The sequence below is a fragment of the Schistocerca serialis genome, chromosome 1, assembly GCF_023864345.2.
Source record: "Schistocerca serialis cubense isolate TAMUIC-IGC-003099 chromosome 1, iqSchSeri2.2, whole genome shotgun sequence".
NCBI lineage: Eukaryota > Metazoa > Arthropoda > Insecta > Orthoptera > Acrididae > Schistocerca > Schistocerca serialis.
The window spans coordinates 526152530-526170990 of NC_064638.1; the positions used below are offsets into that span (position 1 = coordinate 526152530).

General features: G+C 37.7%; 1 protein-coding gene across 1 annotated transcript in view; it reads left to right on the plus strand.

The window, feature by feature from the left end:
- The first annotated feature begins 213 nt into the window (after positions 1–213).
- LOC126474727 (neurofibromin) overlaps positions 214–18461 on the plus strand; it is a 457914-nt gene continuing 439666 nt past the window's right edge. Inside the window, exon 1 of the mRNA XM_050102210.1 lies at positions 214–351. Within this exon, the coding sequence (XP_049958167.1) occupies positions 292–351 (60 nt within the window). The 5' untranslated portion in view covers positions 214–291. The remainder of the gene's footprint in view (positions 352–18461) is intronic.

Genomic DNA, 18461 nt, shown 5'->3' on the forward strand with positions numbered 1-18461 from the left:
TAGCGCCACTTGGTGCGTTCAACAAGCGGCTACTGCTTACAGTAAAAGATATACAATATACGGATAATTAACTTACGATCACACCTAATTTCAAAACAATAAGAGTTGTTTGTCTGTTGTCAATAATTAACAAGTCTGCGTTCGCTCCTTATGCTTCTTTTTAAACCACATTACTCTGTATTGCTTCTCTCGGAACCAGTGGCCTGTCCGCAATGGAAGGCGTACCACAAAATGGCGCTAAAAAGAGCTGCCGAAATGTAAGGTTGTATTTTGTGACAGTATTTTGGTAACATGGCAACTCAGAAACCGGTAGAGTGGGTATCAGCATTAATAACAAGATTCGAGGAACAGGTATAGTAAATCAAATGCCTTCTAACTTAGTTCTTTTAGCAGATTTAGTTGATATTAACGAATCTGAAAATCAATATCTTGCAGACAGCTTTTGTGAATGGGCTAGCCAGACCGGATGTTGTGGTGGGGATATGAAGGGATGAATGAAATATAACTGACGGTTGCATTGATGTTTAGCGGTTTGTTGTCATATTGGGAAAGAAGAATTATCTGTCATTCAAATGTTTCATAAATGTCGGTACTGACACGCCCATCAATGAAAATCGTGGCGCACGATGAAATCAATATCTGACGCATGTGTGAACTGGGAGAAACCAGAATGATAAATAATCCAAATGTTACGGTAGGCAAATGATTGAATGACCGAATTGAAGCAAGACTCGTCGTGTCCTGTTATATTAGCAAGCAGCGAGTATCAAACATCGAGTGAAATCTTGAGAAGTGTACGCATACGCGTCCCGCACCTCGACCGCCAAGATAAATATTTTTGACATCAATGTTTTTTTCTATATAGGTTTGAAATTATAGTACATTCGTATCAGCAGAATAATGCGATGGAGACATAGAACCATTTGTTACCTGTAACTGACGCATTTTCTATTGTAGTAGCTGAAATTCAATAGCGACATACGATTATTTCCAGAATATAATTATCGCAATTTAGCAAATTTTGATTAATGCGTTTCCAGGGAGAAAATGGTTTGAAGATTTAGCTATCTTGTCTTCCTGAACAAAAGCAGTCATTGTTAACTGCTTGTTAGTTAATAGGAGCACCACAGGAATGTGTCCCATTTTAAAATTTCTTACAGGGCATTAAACCTCATAATTCATCCATCCATAAGGCATATGAATGATGAGATGCGCCTTCTTTGAGATGGCGTGTAACAATTAATTTCTGTACCAGCTATTAATACATGAGTCTGATGTCTTACAAAACATGGTTCATTGATGGAAAACTTCTATGATCTCTTCACATCCGTAGGCAGTGCTTTGATTGAATGATAGATTTTTATTTTGGCCCATTTGTCAACACTGTGTACAGTGTGTGTAACTGTGATATGGGGCAAATATATTAATATTTAGCCAACATACTACAATTTAAATACAAATGATTCACAAATATGACAATTCACAAGGTTACATATATTTTACTGTGGTTTCATGTTCAGATCTAAAAGTTATTTTGACACTCTTTCTCACAGATCACTACAGCACATGCATACAATATATCATTTTACGTTTATACATAGTTTTAATTTTGTTTCTAGGTATTCTTTCACACAGATGTTTACAATACATACATACAGACTGCAAAACATATATTCTCTCCCTCCCCCCCCCCCCCCATCTCTCACCACCATAACATTCTTGTTGCATTAAATAATCCAGAAATATGAATTTTTAATGAATCCATAACTGTGTCATGTGGCACATATAGAAGTGAAAGATATATATTTTATGAATAAAATTCCATTGACAGCCTGTGTCTTGATTTTTCAGGTTTTTATTTCCATTGCATTTTTCAGAGCAAAAGCTCCATTGCCAGAGTTCCCAAGTTTAACATGAGACTTTCTGTCAAGACCTGACAAAGTAGACACTTGTACATGGTGAGAACCTGCTTCTTGTTTGTCCACACTTTGCCAGGTCATGATGAAATGATGAAAAACCTTGAATAAAACTTGTAGATTTCCTTCTGGAGTGTGTATTGGATATATAAACCTGAAGAACCAAAATAGACATACTCAACAGACTTTTATTCATAACATACAACTCTTAAGAAGTGTATGGATTGCGTTCTCACTCATACTGACCTGCAGACTGTGGCAGATACTTCAGTAGCTGAAGATCTAAGTACTGAAGACCTCAGGTCTTGCGTGTCCTTTAAGAATATAGTGGGGATCCCTTTCTTGTTAGCTCTTCTTCTTGTCTGCTGCTGCCTCTTGTATAATGTGGCTAAATTTATTGTCCATGGAGGTGTGAGGCATCCATCCACTGCACATATGCAACATAATTTATTGATGCACTGACACATGTCATGTGTGCTGAAGTAGGCCCTACAGTCTTCAACATGTAGTTCATTATACCTTGCAGTTGGGCATAAAGCCAGATGTGATGTAACAGTACTCTATGTCTTAGGCCTACATTGTTTCAGAGCCAGGCTTACCTTTTGTGTTGATGGGCTGTTGTTTAAGATTCATGAATGGATAAACAAAATATTCTGGTCTGAAATGTAACCATGTGCATTCAGTATTTTATTGTTGAAATTTCCGTGTTTTAAAGTCATGATATGGAAATCAGTATTCCAGAATCTCAATGTAGGTATACCAATAACCTTTTAAATAGAAGAAACATTTTGTAACTCCACGTGTTTTTTCACATTGAAGATTATGCATATATTTCAACAAATTTTAAACCAAATATTGTCTAATAGTAGGTATTCTAAGATTACAGTGTCTATACTTGCTCTACTGAAAGAACTACTTATCTTTAACTACCTACATAGCAAAGCGATGACTATGTGTTGGTATACAGCCCTAAAAAAGTATTCATAATAAGAGTACTGAACAGAAACTCTTCAAGAAAATATGAAAATTATTGCAGAATAACAGGGTCTATTCTAGGTAGCAGATATTTGCGTTTTCTAGTTTAAGAACGCAAGCAGGTTCATGTCTGAGTTCATCAGATGTAAATGCTTGGAACCTGATGGCCTCTGCATGGTTGCTGTACCTTTCAGTCAACTCCCCATAGTCATTTGGACCTCTACTTCTATGGTATATAGTTTAGTTACTTAGTTGTATGTTCCATAATTGCAATCTCTTGCTGTGATGTGGGATGAGTCAGTTTTATAATTATACAATCATAGTACAGTTTCTCAATGAAAAATATAGCAACATATTGGCCATTTACATAATTGTGCTTAGCTACATCTCCCCCCCCCCCCCCCCCCCCCATTCCACTTCAGCTCACTGAGGAAGGTGGCGCAGCGGCTAGCACACTGGACTTCCATTCGGGAGGGCGATGGTTCAAACCTGCATCTGGTCATCCTGATTTAGGCTTTCCGTGATTTCCTCAGATTGTTTCAGGCAAATGGTTTCCTTGAAAGGGCATGGCCGAACTTCTTCCCCATTCTTCCCTAATGCAATGGGACTGATGACCTTGCTGTTTGGTCCCCTTCCCTAAATCAACCAACCAACCCCTCCACCCTATTTAATTATTTTTTTACATGTAGTGATTTGTATTTAACTATGTTCGGTCTCGTTATCAAATGCAAAACATGAAGACACAATTTTAATGCACATTCAGAAATTCTTTTATGGATAGTATATCATGAGTCTTTTTTTTTAAGGTGCTTGATCCACAATGTAGTTAGATAGCAGAAATATTAGGTAACTTTGAGAAATTCACAAGCACATGAAGATGTTGTTAACCCAAACTTGTAATTTGTGAATTAAGAAAGGACATAAATGGTGCTGTATTTAGATCTGTTATGCTATGGAAAATCATAGGTTAATTGTGATGCAGTCAAAACAAATTGCTGAGAGTAAGTCTTATTCCCACAGACTGTGTTCATTCATCATGAATAGGAAGAAGAGGAGGGAGATGATAAAAGAGAAAATGGAAAAGTAACATACCTGACTTCATTAACATTCGCTGACATCATTAGTTACTGTATCTTTAATTTCTCATAGCAAATCTACCATTTTGAAATGATGGAAAGGTTTGGTACCACTGATTCTCAGAAACAGAGTAGGAGCTTGGTTGTTGGATTTGGAAGCTACTTATATATAGGCTAGTTGATGTTTTTCTGATTTGTTGGTGTTTTTAGGAGAAACAGAACTTCCTGAAAATTTGAGGTTACCTGCAACATTATTACTGTATTTCCAACTTGCAAATGGACAATTTCACTATTTCTACTCTTTTCTTTACTGTCTGTATTTGATGACAAATAAACCCACCCATCCTCTGAAGACCTGGTAGCCAAAAGGCTGCTGTGATCTTAATTTCAGATTTCATTTTCTCTCATATCATTACAGAATAAGTGATTACTATTGTTGTTGTTTTAGAGTCTGCCCTCCATACTGCTTTTGATATGTAATTTTTTTAAAATAATGAAGCAAATTGACAACTTAAAATGAACTTCCCTGGATCTGCATCCAAGTGTCTGTTTCTCGGTTTACGTGGAGTGAAATAGATCGACAATAAGAGATTAAGATTTACAGAGAGATGGCTTGCATGCAGGCCCAGCAGCAACTTCTCTCTTGTGACTGGCAAGGTTGTTATGCCAAGACCAGACAGGGAATAGCTGTCAGATGAATTAGGATCATAAAAGCATGTACTAGTAGGCCTCATTGCCACCAGAAGGTGACTGAGTTAGAAAGGTGCAGAATTACTGAGCCCCACAAACTGGGCTGATCATATTGTGACATTTTGTCTCTTCCAAGACATGCTGTAGAATATAGTGAAGTGTATGTGGAACCAATGGATAGAACAAGGTAATTTGTAAGATGGAGATGATGCAGTGTGACTACTGCATGGGATGACAGCTACCTTGTCTCATTGGCTGTAACAAACGCATATGTTCTTCCTCAGTGTTTCTTGGCGGTGGTGCACTGATGTTCAAGGGTGTGGACCTGTATGTTCAATAGTTCAGAATCGTATGCTGGGGCTGCACTGATGGAAGGCATGCCATAGTGGTAGTTTCCATTGTCCAATAAGTTCAAACATTTCAGATTACACTGAGTGTGTGGGTGTCATTGATCTTGGATGGAATGCCAATAAAACGACAAATATAGATGCTATTCAGCACGTAGACTAGGCAGAGTGGCAACAGTCACAATGAAAAAGACATGACCAGTGTCATCTCCGGACACAGAAGCCCGACTGCGAGTGGGTCTGAGATGAGCAGCTGTGATCGGGTGGATAGTGTGGGTTTAGGAGAGGTGTGTTGTGAGGAGGGATGCAATGTAGGCATGGAGGAAGATGCCAGTGCTACCTGTGGGAGCATCCCTCCCCGTCCCACATCTCCATCCAATATGAATAAACTGAATGAGGTAACACTTTAAAACAGGGCTACTGTGTATATGGGAGTGTGGAAGCTCCAATCTTCATCCAGTCATTTTCATTTTACATAAATTACTTTAGGCACATGCTGGGATGGTTGCTACTATGAAATCATGGCTAAATATGTGCCTCAGCCTTGTTGTACTAGACCTGTAAGTATCTAAATGCCTGTGTGTGTAAATTACTGTATTTTTGTTATCCTTAAATTGCGATACCAATATATGTCCAGTATTCTTCTAAAAGGGATCTATGGATGAATAAAACTACTATTACTACTACTACTAATATTCCTCTTCTGTACCCCAACTACCCACTCTAGCAAAAACACAATCGTAATCAGGTTTTAGTGCCAGGAGATGACAGTGGCTGTTCATGTATGAATTTTGTTGTCATCTTATGAAGGACTTATGCTGATAACTGAATAATATCTAACGATCTTTTTCTTTGTGCCTGTCTGCCATTCAACACTTTTCCTCTGTGGTGAGTAACATCTATCATATTTAAACCAGATGTTCCTCATAAGAGTCGTCAAGTGCATTTCGTCTGATGTTTCGACACATGTTTGCTATTCCGTTTTTTGGACTGCCTAGCTGGAGTAAGCCCAAGCAAATACTTCTCATCACGTTTTTCATGTGACGCCCAACATTGACAGAAAGTGTGGGTTTGTATCCTGTTACAAGCAAGATGATTTTTAAAGCTGAAATTTATGTGCCTGTAGATAGACCTGCCTCAAATTAGTCTAGTGCAATATTAGTTTTATCAATACTTAGTAACAAGGTTAATAAAACAAAAAGAATAAACATGACTCCAGCAGTCACAGGCGCTGTTGCTGCTTGGGTACTGTTATTCTGTGCATTTTACTGTCCTATTCAGTATGCACTTATCAAGCTAATATTGCACCAGACTAACTGGAGATCACCGTATTGAAGAGGCATTTAAAAATTCCGGTTTAAAAATCACTTTGTTTGTAAGGGGAAAGAAATCGACGGTTTCCAGCAACACTGGGCAGAACATGAAAGATTTGATGAACGTTGTTTGTTTGGGCTCACTTGAGCTGCACAATCAAAGATCAAAATTGCAAATATCTGACAAAGATAAGCAACATTTGAAATTTTTGTGTGTACTTTCTGATAAAACCTTGAACTGGAAGAATATATTACTGAGCTTCTCGGACAGTGAAATACAGCTACTTACTCTTCATATAATTGTTAGTCTTGGAAATAAATGAATGAGTCTCACGACATATTTCTCATTTTTCCACTCGATATCGTCGTACGGAGTAATCTGGCTTAACTAACCACTTACAAAAAAGTATTGATTGCACAGAAGTAAGCAGTGAGAATAATAAGTGGTGTTCACCCAAGGTCATCAAGTAGGTATCCCTTCAAGAAGTTAGGCATTCTAACTGCATCATCACAATACTTACATCCAATAATGAAATTTGTCATAAATCATCCACGACAATTTGGGAAGAATAGTGACGTTCTCACCTACAACACTAGAGGAAAACATGACATCTATTACTCATTATTAAAGCTGTCGATGGCTCAGAAAGGATCTCATATGCAGCAATAAAATTTTTTGATCATTTTCCCAATAACATAAAAATCTGACAGGTAGCAAAACAAAAAAATAATGTGTTCTTTAATGTGAACACTGTATTCCTAACCTGTAAATGGAACATGTAACTACCTAACAATACAGACAGTGACCAATATTTTTTAACTCTTCTGGACGCATGTTCTTTGGTCTGATCCATAACACACATCATGGATGTTGCAGAAGTATGCACCAAAGTTGAAGGTCTGCAATGGACAAAGAGGCAAAGACAGGTCTAATTACGAATCCATTCATGTTACTAAAATGTCACAGTCCAGATTTTTACTTAGCACTTCCAGCTTTTTAACTCTTTGCAAGCAAATATTCTCCCACCCCTACATGAACTATGGACCTGGCCTTTGGCGAGGGTGGTTTGCATGCCTCAGCAATACAGATAGGCGTACTGTAGATGCAACCACAAAGGAGGGGTATCATTTGAGAAGCCAGACAAACGTGTGGTTCCTGAAGAGGGCCAACAGCCTTTTCAGTCATTGCACAGGCAACAGTTTGTATGATTGACTGATCTGGCCTTGTAGCATTAACCAAACCAGCTGTGCTGTGGTGGTACTATGAATGGCTGAAAGTAAGGGGAAACTACAGCCGGAATTTTTTTGCGAGGGAATGTAGCTCTACTGTATGTTGATGATGGCATCCTCTTGGATAAAATATTCCATATGCAAAATAGTCCCCCATCCAGATTTCGGGGCAGGGAATACTCAGATGATGTCATCATCAGGAGAAACAAAGCTAGTGTTCTACACATCAGAGTGTGAAATGTTAGATTCCTTAATCAGGCAGGTAGGTTAAAAGATTTAAAAAGGGGAATGGACAGGTAGAAAGTTAGATATAGTGATATAGTGAAGTTCCGTGGCAGGAGGGACAGGAGCTGTGGTCAGGTGAATGCAGGGTTATAAATACAAAATCAAATAGGGGTAAAGCAGGAGTGGTTTTTAAAGTGGATAAGAAAACAGGAATGCAGGTAAGTGAACACATTATTGTAGCCAAGATAGACATGAAGCCCACACCAGCCACAGTAGTAAAAGTTTATAAGCCAACTAGCCCTGCAGATGATGAAGAGATTGAAGAAATGTATGATGAGAAAGAAATTATTCAGGTAGTTAAGGGACAAAAATTTAATTGTGATGGGGGACTGGAATTCAATAGTAGGAAAATGAAGAGAAGGAAGAAATAGTAGGTGAATGCAGTCTGGGGGAAAGGAATGAAAGGGGAAGCCACATGCTAAAATTTCTTCACGGGTTAGTATTTAATCACAGCTAACACTTGGATTAAGAATTATGAAAGAATGGCCACACAAACGAACTTGTTATTATGAAAGAAGTTGTGTATGTGAAAGAGACTGGAGACACCAGAAGGTTTCAGATTGCTTATATAATAGTAAGACAGAGATTTTGGAACCAGATTTTACATTACAAGACATTTCCAGGGGCAGATGTGGACTCTGACCACAATTTATGAACTGTAGACTAAAACTGAAGAAATTGCAAAAAATTAGGAAATTAAAGAGATGGGACATAGATACATTAAAAGAACCAGAATTGTCGAGAGTTTCAGAGGGAGCATTAGGAAATGACTGACTAGAACAGGGAAAGGAGTACAGTGCAAGATGAATGGATAACTGGGAGACATGAAATAGTGAAGGCAGCAGATGATCAAGTAGGTTAAAAGACAAGACCTACAAGAAATCCTTGGATGACAAAAGAGATATTGAATTTGATTGATGAAAGGCGAAAATATGAAAATGAAGCAAATGAATCGGGCGAAAGGGGAAAGGAGACTGGATACGAGAGATTGGTAAGAAGTGCAAAATGGCTAAGCAGGAATGGATAGAGGGCAAATGTAAGGATTTAAAAGCATATATCACTACGGAAAAGATAGGTACTACCCACAGAAAAATTAAAGAGGCCTTTGAAGAAAAGAGAAGTAGCTGTATGAATATCAAGAGCTCAGATGGAAAACCAGTCCTAAGCAAAGAAGGGAAAGCTGAAGATGGAAGGAGTGTATAGAAGGTCTGTAAGATGAATTCGAAGGCAGTGTTGTAGAACTGGAAGAAGGCGTAGATGGAGATGAGATGGGAGATATGATACTGCAAGAAGAATTTAATAGAGCAGTGGAAGACCTAAGCCAAAACAAAGGCCTGGGAATATATGACATTGTGTCAGAACTACTGATAGCCTTGGGAGAAGCCAGTCATGATAAAACTCTTCCATATGGTGTGCAATATGTATGAGACAGCAAAATACCTTCAAACTTCAAGAAGAATGTAATAATTCCAGTTCCAAAGAAGGCAGCTGCTGAAAGGTGTGAACATTACTAAACTATCAGTTTAATGTGTCATGGTCGCAAAATACTGACTCAAATTCTTTACAGAAGAATGGAAAAATTAGTAGAAGATGGGGAAGATCAGTTTGGATTCCGGAGAAATGTAGGAGCACGCAGGACAATATTGATGCTATGATCTATCTTAGAATATATATTACGTCTACAGCATTTGAAAAATTAGTGAAAGCTCTTGACAGTGTTGACTGGAGTACTCTCTTTGAAATTCTGAAAGCAGCAGGAGTAAAATACAGACAGCAAAGGACTAAATACAACTTGTACAGAAACAAGTGAGCAGTTATAAGAGCTTAGGGGTATGAAAGGAAAGCAGTGACAGAGAAGGGAGTGAGACAATGGTAGCCTATCGGTGATATTATTCAATCTGTACACTGAGCAAGCAGTAAAGGAAACAAAAAAATTTTTTTTGGAGTAGAAATTAAAGTTCAGTGAGAATAACAAAGACTTTAAGGTTTGCCGATGATATTGCAATTCTGTCAGCATCACTAAAGGACTTGGAAGAACAGTTGAACAGAATTGATAGTGTCATGGAAGGAGGATATAAGATGACTGTCAGGAAAAGCAAAACAAGTATAATGGAATGTAGTTGAATTAAATCATGTGATGCTGAGGGAATTGGATTACGAAATGAGACACTCAAAATATTAGAATAGTTTTGTTATTTGGGTAGTAAAATAACAGATGGTGGTCATGACAGAGAGATTATAAAATATAGACTGGCACTGGCAAGAAGGGCCTTTCTGAAGAAGAGAAATTTGTTAACATTGAATATAGATTTAAGTGTCAGGAAGTCTTTTCTGAAACTGTTTGTACAGAGTATAGCCATGTATAGAAGTGAAACATGGATGATAAACAGTTTCAACAAGAAGAGAATAAAAGATTTTGAAATGTGTTTCTACAGAAGAATGCTGAAGATTGGGTGGGTAGATCACTTCACTGTTCAGGAGGTACTTAAGTAAGTAAGTATTGGGGAGAAAACAAATTTGTAGCACAGCCTGACTAGATGTCAAGGGATCAGCAGTTTAGTATTGGAGGAAAGTATGGGGGGGTAAAAATTGTAGAGGGAGTCCAAGAAATGAATGCAGATTCAGAAGTATATAGGTTGCAGCAGTTATTCAGAAATGAAGAGGCTTGTACAGGAAAGAGTAGCATGGAGAGCTGCATCAAATCAGCAATTGGACTCTTGAAGGCCACAGCGACAACAACAACAAACAGCTACTGCATTTCCGAAAGTACTTTGTGGTTTTTTGATTCAGTATTCTGTGACTGGTCACACAGTTTGACATATGTGTGTGGGTGGTAATTTGAATGCAGTAGTATATTTTGTATTAAAAACAGCAAATTAACATGTTACACCACAATGTAAACCATAGCCAAGAAATTATTGGACATTTAATGGGTACATCCCCACAACTGAATCAAAACTAATTATGTATAATCTACTACGTTCTGACAGCATGCTGTAATGAGATTATGGCTCTGAAAATTTTCAGCCATTTACCCTAACAGGCTGCTTCTCCATGCTTCGTTTTGTGTATTGTACTTTGCTATTTGTCATATGTAGAATCAAGTTTCATTATAATTTACTTCATCATATTCTTTCACATTGCAAGAAAATTAATAGAATACTATTTCCCTCACATCTGAGCTCTTCTGTGTGTACGTGGAAATACATTCAAATTGAAAGTAGAAAAGTGATCCCTAACAATATTTAGAATGAACAATATTTAGAAAGAGTAGGAATGCTTATTGGTATTGAATAGAATTGGGGAGAAGAGGAGTTTGTGGCACAACTTGACTAGAAAAAGGGATCGGTTGGTAGGACATGTTCTGAGGCATCAAGGGATCACCAATTTAGTGCTGGAGGGCAGCGTGGAGGGTAAAAATCGTAGAGGGAGACCAAGAGATGAATACACTAAGCAGATTCAGAATGATGTAGGCTGCAGTAGGTACTGGGAGATGAAGAGGCTTGCACAGGATAGAGTAGCATGGAGAGCTGCATCAAACCAGTCTCAGGACTGAAGACCACAACAACAACAACTTACCAACAGTTTCAAATTGTATCAAGTGGAATAGCATTGACAGTCACACAAATTAAAATACAACTGGGTCTTTGGTTTTTGGAATTTCATGTATTAGATCAGTATACTTTGCATATATCCATTCTGTTATTAGTTATGGGATAATATTCTGGGGAGTGAACAGGAGAAATATCGAAGCTATATTCAAATTGCAGAAAAGAGCAGTACATATAATGATCAAGAGTGGCAGTATGGCTCACTGCCTTGAGCTTTTTAAAATGCTGGAAATCTTAACCGTCCCATGTGAATATATTTTTCAGAATGTTATGTACATTAAAAAAAAAATTGGACACTATGTTAACAGTGGCTCTGTACATGGTTACGAAACTAGGAACTGCAATAATTTGCAATTGGATAGAAAAAATACAGTTAAAACGCAGCAGAGTCTACTGTACAATGCCATCAAATTATATAATAAATTACCGCAAAACATAAAAGTTACTATATAGTAATGGAGTACTTGAATTAAAAGAGATTACTTAAAATCTGAAAGTTCTGTGTTACACTATATGGAGAAATAATAATTATATAAGACTGAAAAATGTAAATTAGATATAGGAAAATTTCACTGTCAACTATTGTGTAAGAAACAAATTTAAACTGTTAAATTGTCTATTATTCAATGACGAAATCCATACAATGTAAATTGTTTCATGGATTAATAAAGAAATCAAATCAAAGAATTATGAGAAAGCTAAGAACAGAACTGCTGAAAGGGAGGAAAAGTCACTCCAAACCTTTGACAGGAGGCACGACATTACATTCAATCAGTAGATAGCAGCTTTAAGTCTAAAAGAATAAATTCAAATTGTAGAGTGCTAATGTTTGGAAGTAGGTGACATACAATTGAAGATGTGAGCTACAAAGGAAGAAAATGATAAAAAATAGCCAAAACAAAGATGGGAAATTAATTAATGTGACATAAATAAAAAGTGAATAAAAGATGTAAATATTAAAAAGAAAAGTAAAGGAAAAGTTAACAAAGAAAGAATGTGATGCAAACATGGGAAAAGGAATGAAAGAGGATGGGAAGAATAGATTGAATTAAAAGGGGAAAAAAGAGGAGTGAGAGGAAGAGGGGTTGCAGGGTAATGAGGAAAAGAGAAAACATGAAATAAAATATAATTAAGAATGAGTTGAACTAAGGTATAAAGGCAAAGAGAAAAACATGATGAAGAATATAAACAGAAAATTCAGGAAGAAAGGGGGTAAAAAATCAAAAAGGAGAAGGGTGTATAGATACCTTGTGACTACTGCTAAATTTCACAAATAGCTTAGCAACAAAATGTTGTGCTGCCAGCATATGTAATTTATTTATTACAATTCAATCTGAATGATATCTTGATAGTGGTGACGCCAGTGTAAACACAGGACAAAACTTACTTATCAGTTGACAGATCTCACATGTGCTCTCACGGGTTGCCCGTCTTGTGTTTCCATACATTTTTCTACTGATGGAGTGGGAACATGCAATAAGATACGGTGCGTAGAACAAGATTTATAATTAGGCTGCTCACTTGAGTAAGGACCAGGGTCCTATTTCACAAACAGGATGAAACATATTAATAGTAGCTGTTCCGCTGTGTAAGTTATATTGATCCACTCCTCTAAGACTAATACTTCCAATACTCACCAACACCCACTGGTTTGTCGCCTCACACAGTCGTGATTTGCACTGGGTCTTCATCCTTCGCTTCTTTCCTGTCTTATTTTATTTACCTTCTGCATCATCTGTCCACCTTTTCCTTTGCCCTCTACATCTGTATGGAAATTTGCCTAATTATTAAATTTTATTTCATTTTTTTTCTATTTTCCTTACCCCTCTTCATACCTTACTTCTTCTTTTCCCTTTTTCTGTTTGTTGCAGTTTATCATTATACCTCTTCTTGTTCCTTTTCCCTAACACCTAGTGCTCAACAAATCTTTTTGCAAAAATTTATTTTGTGGTCTTCGCATTTGCACTTCCTGTTGCTTTCCTGCTTCCCATATATTCTCTTCCCATTTACTTCCATGTAATTCAGCTCTTCTGTTTTGCTGCTCGTCAAAACTTGTACGTATGCAAGTGTCTTTCTGGTATTCCCTGATCCTGATGAAAGAATTTCATAAATTTTTACAACTTCAAGATTTGTCCATATTGTATGATTTGTTACCTCCCAAGTATTCATTTTCAGGTATCTGCTAAGTATTTGCACCTGTTGTGGTTAAATATTGCTATTGTGTATTTGTAATGTCAAGAATTGCATAAAATACACACCTTCATGCTGTTTACAGCATCATACCTTATCATTTTATTGAAATTGACTTCCTGTCAAATAAAGTAAGCAGTTTTGCATTTGCAGTGCAAATATTGGCAAATTACACTGACTTGAGTACACAAAAAATTGCTTATCATAATTATTTTGGATCTGTCATTAGATATGGGATAATTTACTGGGGAAGTTCAAGTAGTGTATGTCAAATACTGAAACTGCAAAGGAAAATTGTCCGATACACGTGTAGCAAACAGTCTTGTCACCCATTATTTCGGAAACTGCAAATCTGAACTGTTCCCACCATATACATTTATGAAATTATAATTTTCCTACACAGCAGACAAAAATTATTTGAGAAGAATCATTTTAACCATACATATAACATAAGACATAAAAATAATATTATGCTACCCACACACCAGTTGAAATTATATGCATGGACTCCACAGTATGTGGGGTGACAATATATACCAAGTTAATGGGCAAAAACAAATGTAATATGAAGCCAGAAATTTTAAAAATGAGACTACAGAAGATTCTGTGGGAGAAATGCTACTATTCAATAGAAGAATTCATAGAGGATTAAGTGATCGTTTGAGAAAAGGGTAATTAAGTGTTAGATTTTATTGTATGTATGTGTAAAAAATTGTATCATTATTATGATGCTGTCTGTTAACATCAGCTTTGTTTATGGTGAAATTTTACCACAATTGACAAGCCTCCTGCACCTGAATAAAATGATTTAGATTATGTATGTTGTGAGACAAATAAATCACAATTCAGAAACACTATGTAGTTTTTGTAACATACAGCTGTCTCTTGCCATTATATTTGGCCTTTCTTCCCATCAGGGTCTTGTCAAGACCATATAGGGTTGATGGTCTATGAAACTTAATTTGTAGGGACCATGAAGTACTTTTTCCATATTTGGCTTCATGATCTGCCATAAACACAGCAGCTTAGCAGCTGAATTAGAGATAATTGTGGTGTTGGATGGAGAGCACTCCTTGCACCACAGCAAAAGTAACAATTCTGTCAAGTGAATTGAAAGTGCTCAGATACAATGCTGGCAGTCAAAGCAAAAGGTAGGTGAGCTCTGGAACAATAGCACTTTTTGTCACAACCAAATCATGGGCATTTAATGCATGGAACAATCCATATCTGAAGTCCTGCAGATCCTTTGCTTTCCATATGACACTGTGTGATTGCCATGATTAGGGGAAAATGGTGCTGCGGAATTGATTGCTGTATGAGAATTGATGACAAGGGTTACTGCAAGTGTAACAGCATATGGATGACCCACAGAGTTGTGTCCATAATTGGTATGAGATAACTGAGCAAATTTTGAAAAATAATGTTGGGTTGCAAGTCTTGTATCTGAGGGGACACAAACGGCTCCAGCGTGTCTAGATACACTGACCCATTCACTGTTTGTTGTGCAAAGAAGAACGTCGAACAATCCTGTCATGCATTAGACCGCACCAGACGTTTAGTTTAGGGCTATATGGACATGTTAAATGACAACATGCATATTTTGCGAACCCCAAATCCGAACATTATGCCTATTAACCCTTCCTGACAGATAAAAGGTTGCATCAGATGAGAATAAACATCTTTCCAGGAAGCTGGCATCCATATCAATGCTGTTGTTGTGGTCTTCAGTCCAGAGACTGGTTTGATGCAGCTCTCCATGCTACTCTACCCTGTGCAAGCTTCTTCATCTCCCAATACCTACTGCAATTTACATCCTTCTGAATCTGTTTGGTGTATTCATCTCTTGGTCTCCCTCTACGATTTTTACCCTCCACGGTGCCCTCCAATACTAAATTGGTGATCCCTTGATGCCTCAGAATATGTCCTACCAACCGATCCCTTCTTCTGGTCAAGTTGTGCCACAAATTTCTCTTCTCCCCAATTCTATTCAATACCTCCTCATTAGTTATGTGATCTACCCATCTAATCTTCAGCATTCTTCTGTGGCATTACATTTCGAAAGCTTCTATTCTCTTCCTGTCTATACTATTTATTGTCCACGTATCACTTCCATACATGGTACACTCCATACAAATAGTTCCAGAAACAACTTCCTGACACTTAAATCTATACTCGATGTTAACAAATTTCTGTTCTTCAGAAACGCTTTCCATGGCATTGCCAGTCTACATTTTATGTCCTCTCTACTTCAACCATGATTAGTTATTTTGCTCCCCAAATACCAAAACTCATTTACTACTTCAAGTGTCTCATTTCCTAATCTAATTCCCTCAGCATCACCCAATTTAATTCGACTACATTCCATTATCCTTGTTTTGCTTTTGTTGATGTTCATCTTATATCCTCCTTTCAAGACACTGTCCATTCCGTTCAGCTGCTCTTCCGGGTCCTTTGCTGTCTCTGACACAATTACAATATAATCGGCGAATCTCAAAGTTTCTACTTCTTCTCCATGGATTTTAGTACCTACCCGAATTTTTCTTTTGTTTCCTTTACTGCTTGCTCACTATACAGATTTACTAACATCGGGGATAGGCTACAACCCTGTCTCACTCCCTTCCCAACCACTGCTTCCCTTTAATGCCCCTCCACTCTTATAACTGCCATCTGCGTAAATAGCCTATTGCTCCCTATATTTTACCCCTGCCACCTTCAGAATTTGAAAGAGAGTATTCCAGTCAACATTGTCAAAAGCTTTCTCTAAGTCTACAAATGCTAGAAACGTAGGTTTGCCTTTCCTTAATCTATTTTCTAAGATAAGCCGTAGGGTCAGTATTGCCTTCCATGTTCCAACATTTCTATGGAATCCAATCTGATATTCCCTGAGGCCGGCTTTTACCAGTTTTTCCATTCATGTGTAAAGAATTCATGTTAGTATTTTGAAGCCGTCGTTTATTAAACTGTAAGTTTGGTAATTTTCACATCTGTCAACACCTGCTCTCTTTGGGATTAGAATTATTATATTCTTCTTGAAATCTGAGGGTATTTCACCTGTCTCATACATCTTGCTTACCAGATGGTAGAGTTTTGTCAGGGTTGGCGCTCCCAAGGCTATCAGCAGTTCTAATGGAATGTTGTCTACTCCCGGGGACTTGTTTCGACTTAGGTCTTTCAGTGCTTTGTCAAACTCTTCACGCAGTATCGTATCTCCCATTTCATCTTCATCTACATCCTCTTCCATTTCCATAATACTATCCTCAAGAACATTGCTTTTGTATAGACCCTCTGTATACTCCTTCCACCATTCTGCTTTCCCTTCTTTGCTTAGAACTGGGTATCCATCTGAGCTCTTGATATTCATGCAAGTGGTTCTCTTTTCTCTGAAGGTCTCTTTAATTTTCCCGTAGGCAGTATCTATCTTACCACTCGTGAGATAAGCCTCTACATCCTTACATTTGTCCTCTAGCCATCCCTGCTTAGCCATTTTGTGCTTCATGTCGCTCTCATTTTTGAAACGTTTGTATTCCTTTTTGCCTCCTTCATTTACTGCATTTTTGTATTTTCTCCTTTCATCAATTAAATTCAATATCTATTCTGTTACCCAAGGATTTCTACTAGCCCTCGTGTTTTTACCTACTTGATCCTCTGCTGCCTTCACTATTTCATCTCTCAAAGCTACCCATTCTTCTTCTAATGTACTTCTTTCCCCCATTCTTGTCAATCTTTCCCTAATACTCTCCCTGAAACTCTGTACAACCTCTGGCTCTGTCAGTTTATCCAGGTCCCATCTCCTTAAATTCCCACCTTTTTGCAGTTTCTTCAGTTTTAATCTTCAGTTCGTAACCAATAGATTGTGGTCCAAATCTGCCGCTGGAAATGTCTTACAGTTTAAAACGTGGTTCCTAAATCTCTGTCTTACCATTATATATTCTATCTGAAACCTTCCAGTATCTCCATGCTTCTTCCATGTATACAATCTTCTTTCATGATCTTGAACCAAGTGTTAGCTATGATCAAGTTATGCTCTGTGCAAAATTCTACCAGGCGGCTTCGTCTTTCATTCCTTACCCCCATTCCATATTCACCTACTATGTTTCCTTCTTTTCCTTTTCCTACTCTCGAATTCCAGTCACCCATGACTATTAAATTTTTGTCTCCCTTTCACTATCTGAATAATTTCTTTTATCTCATCATACATTTCGTCAATCTCTTCATCATCTGTGGATCTAGTTGGCATATAAACTTGTACTACTATGGTAGGCGTGGGCTTTGTATCTATCTTGGCCACAATAATGGGTTCGCTATGCTGTTTGTTGTAGCTTACCCGCATTCCTATTTTTTTATTTATTATTAAACCTACTCCTGTATTACCCCTATTTGATTTTGTATTTATAACCCTGTATTCACCTGACCAGAAGTCTTGCTCCTCCTGCCACCAAACTTCACTTATTCCCACTATATCTAACTTTAACCTGTCCATTTCCCTTTTTAAATTTTCTAAACTACCTGCCTGATTAAGGGATCTGACATTCCATTCTCCGACCCGTAGGACGTTAGTTTTCTTTCTCCTGATAACAACGTCCTCCTGAGTAGTTCCCACCCGGAGGTCCAAATGGGGGACTATTTTACCTCCGGAATATTTTACCCACGAGGACGCCATCATCATGTAACCATACAGTAAAGCTGCATGCCCTCGGGAAGAATTACGGCTGTAGTTCCCATTGCTTTCAGCCATTCGCAATACCAGCACAGCAAGGCTGTTTTGGTTAGTGTTACAAGGCCAGATCAGTCAGTCATCCAGACTGTTGCCCCTGCAACTACTGAAAAG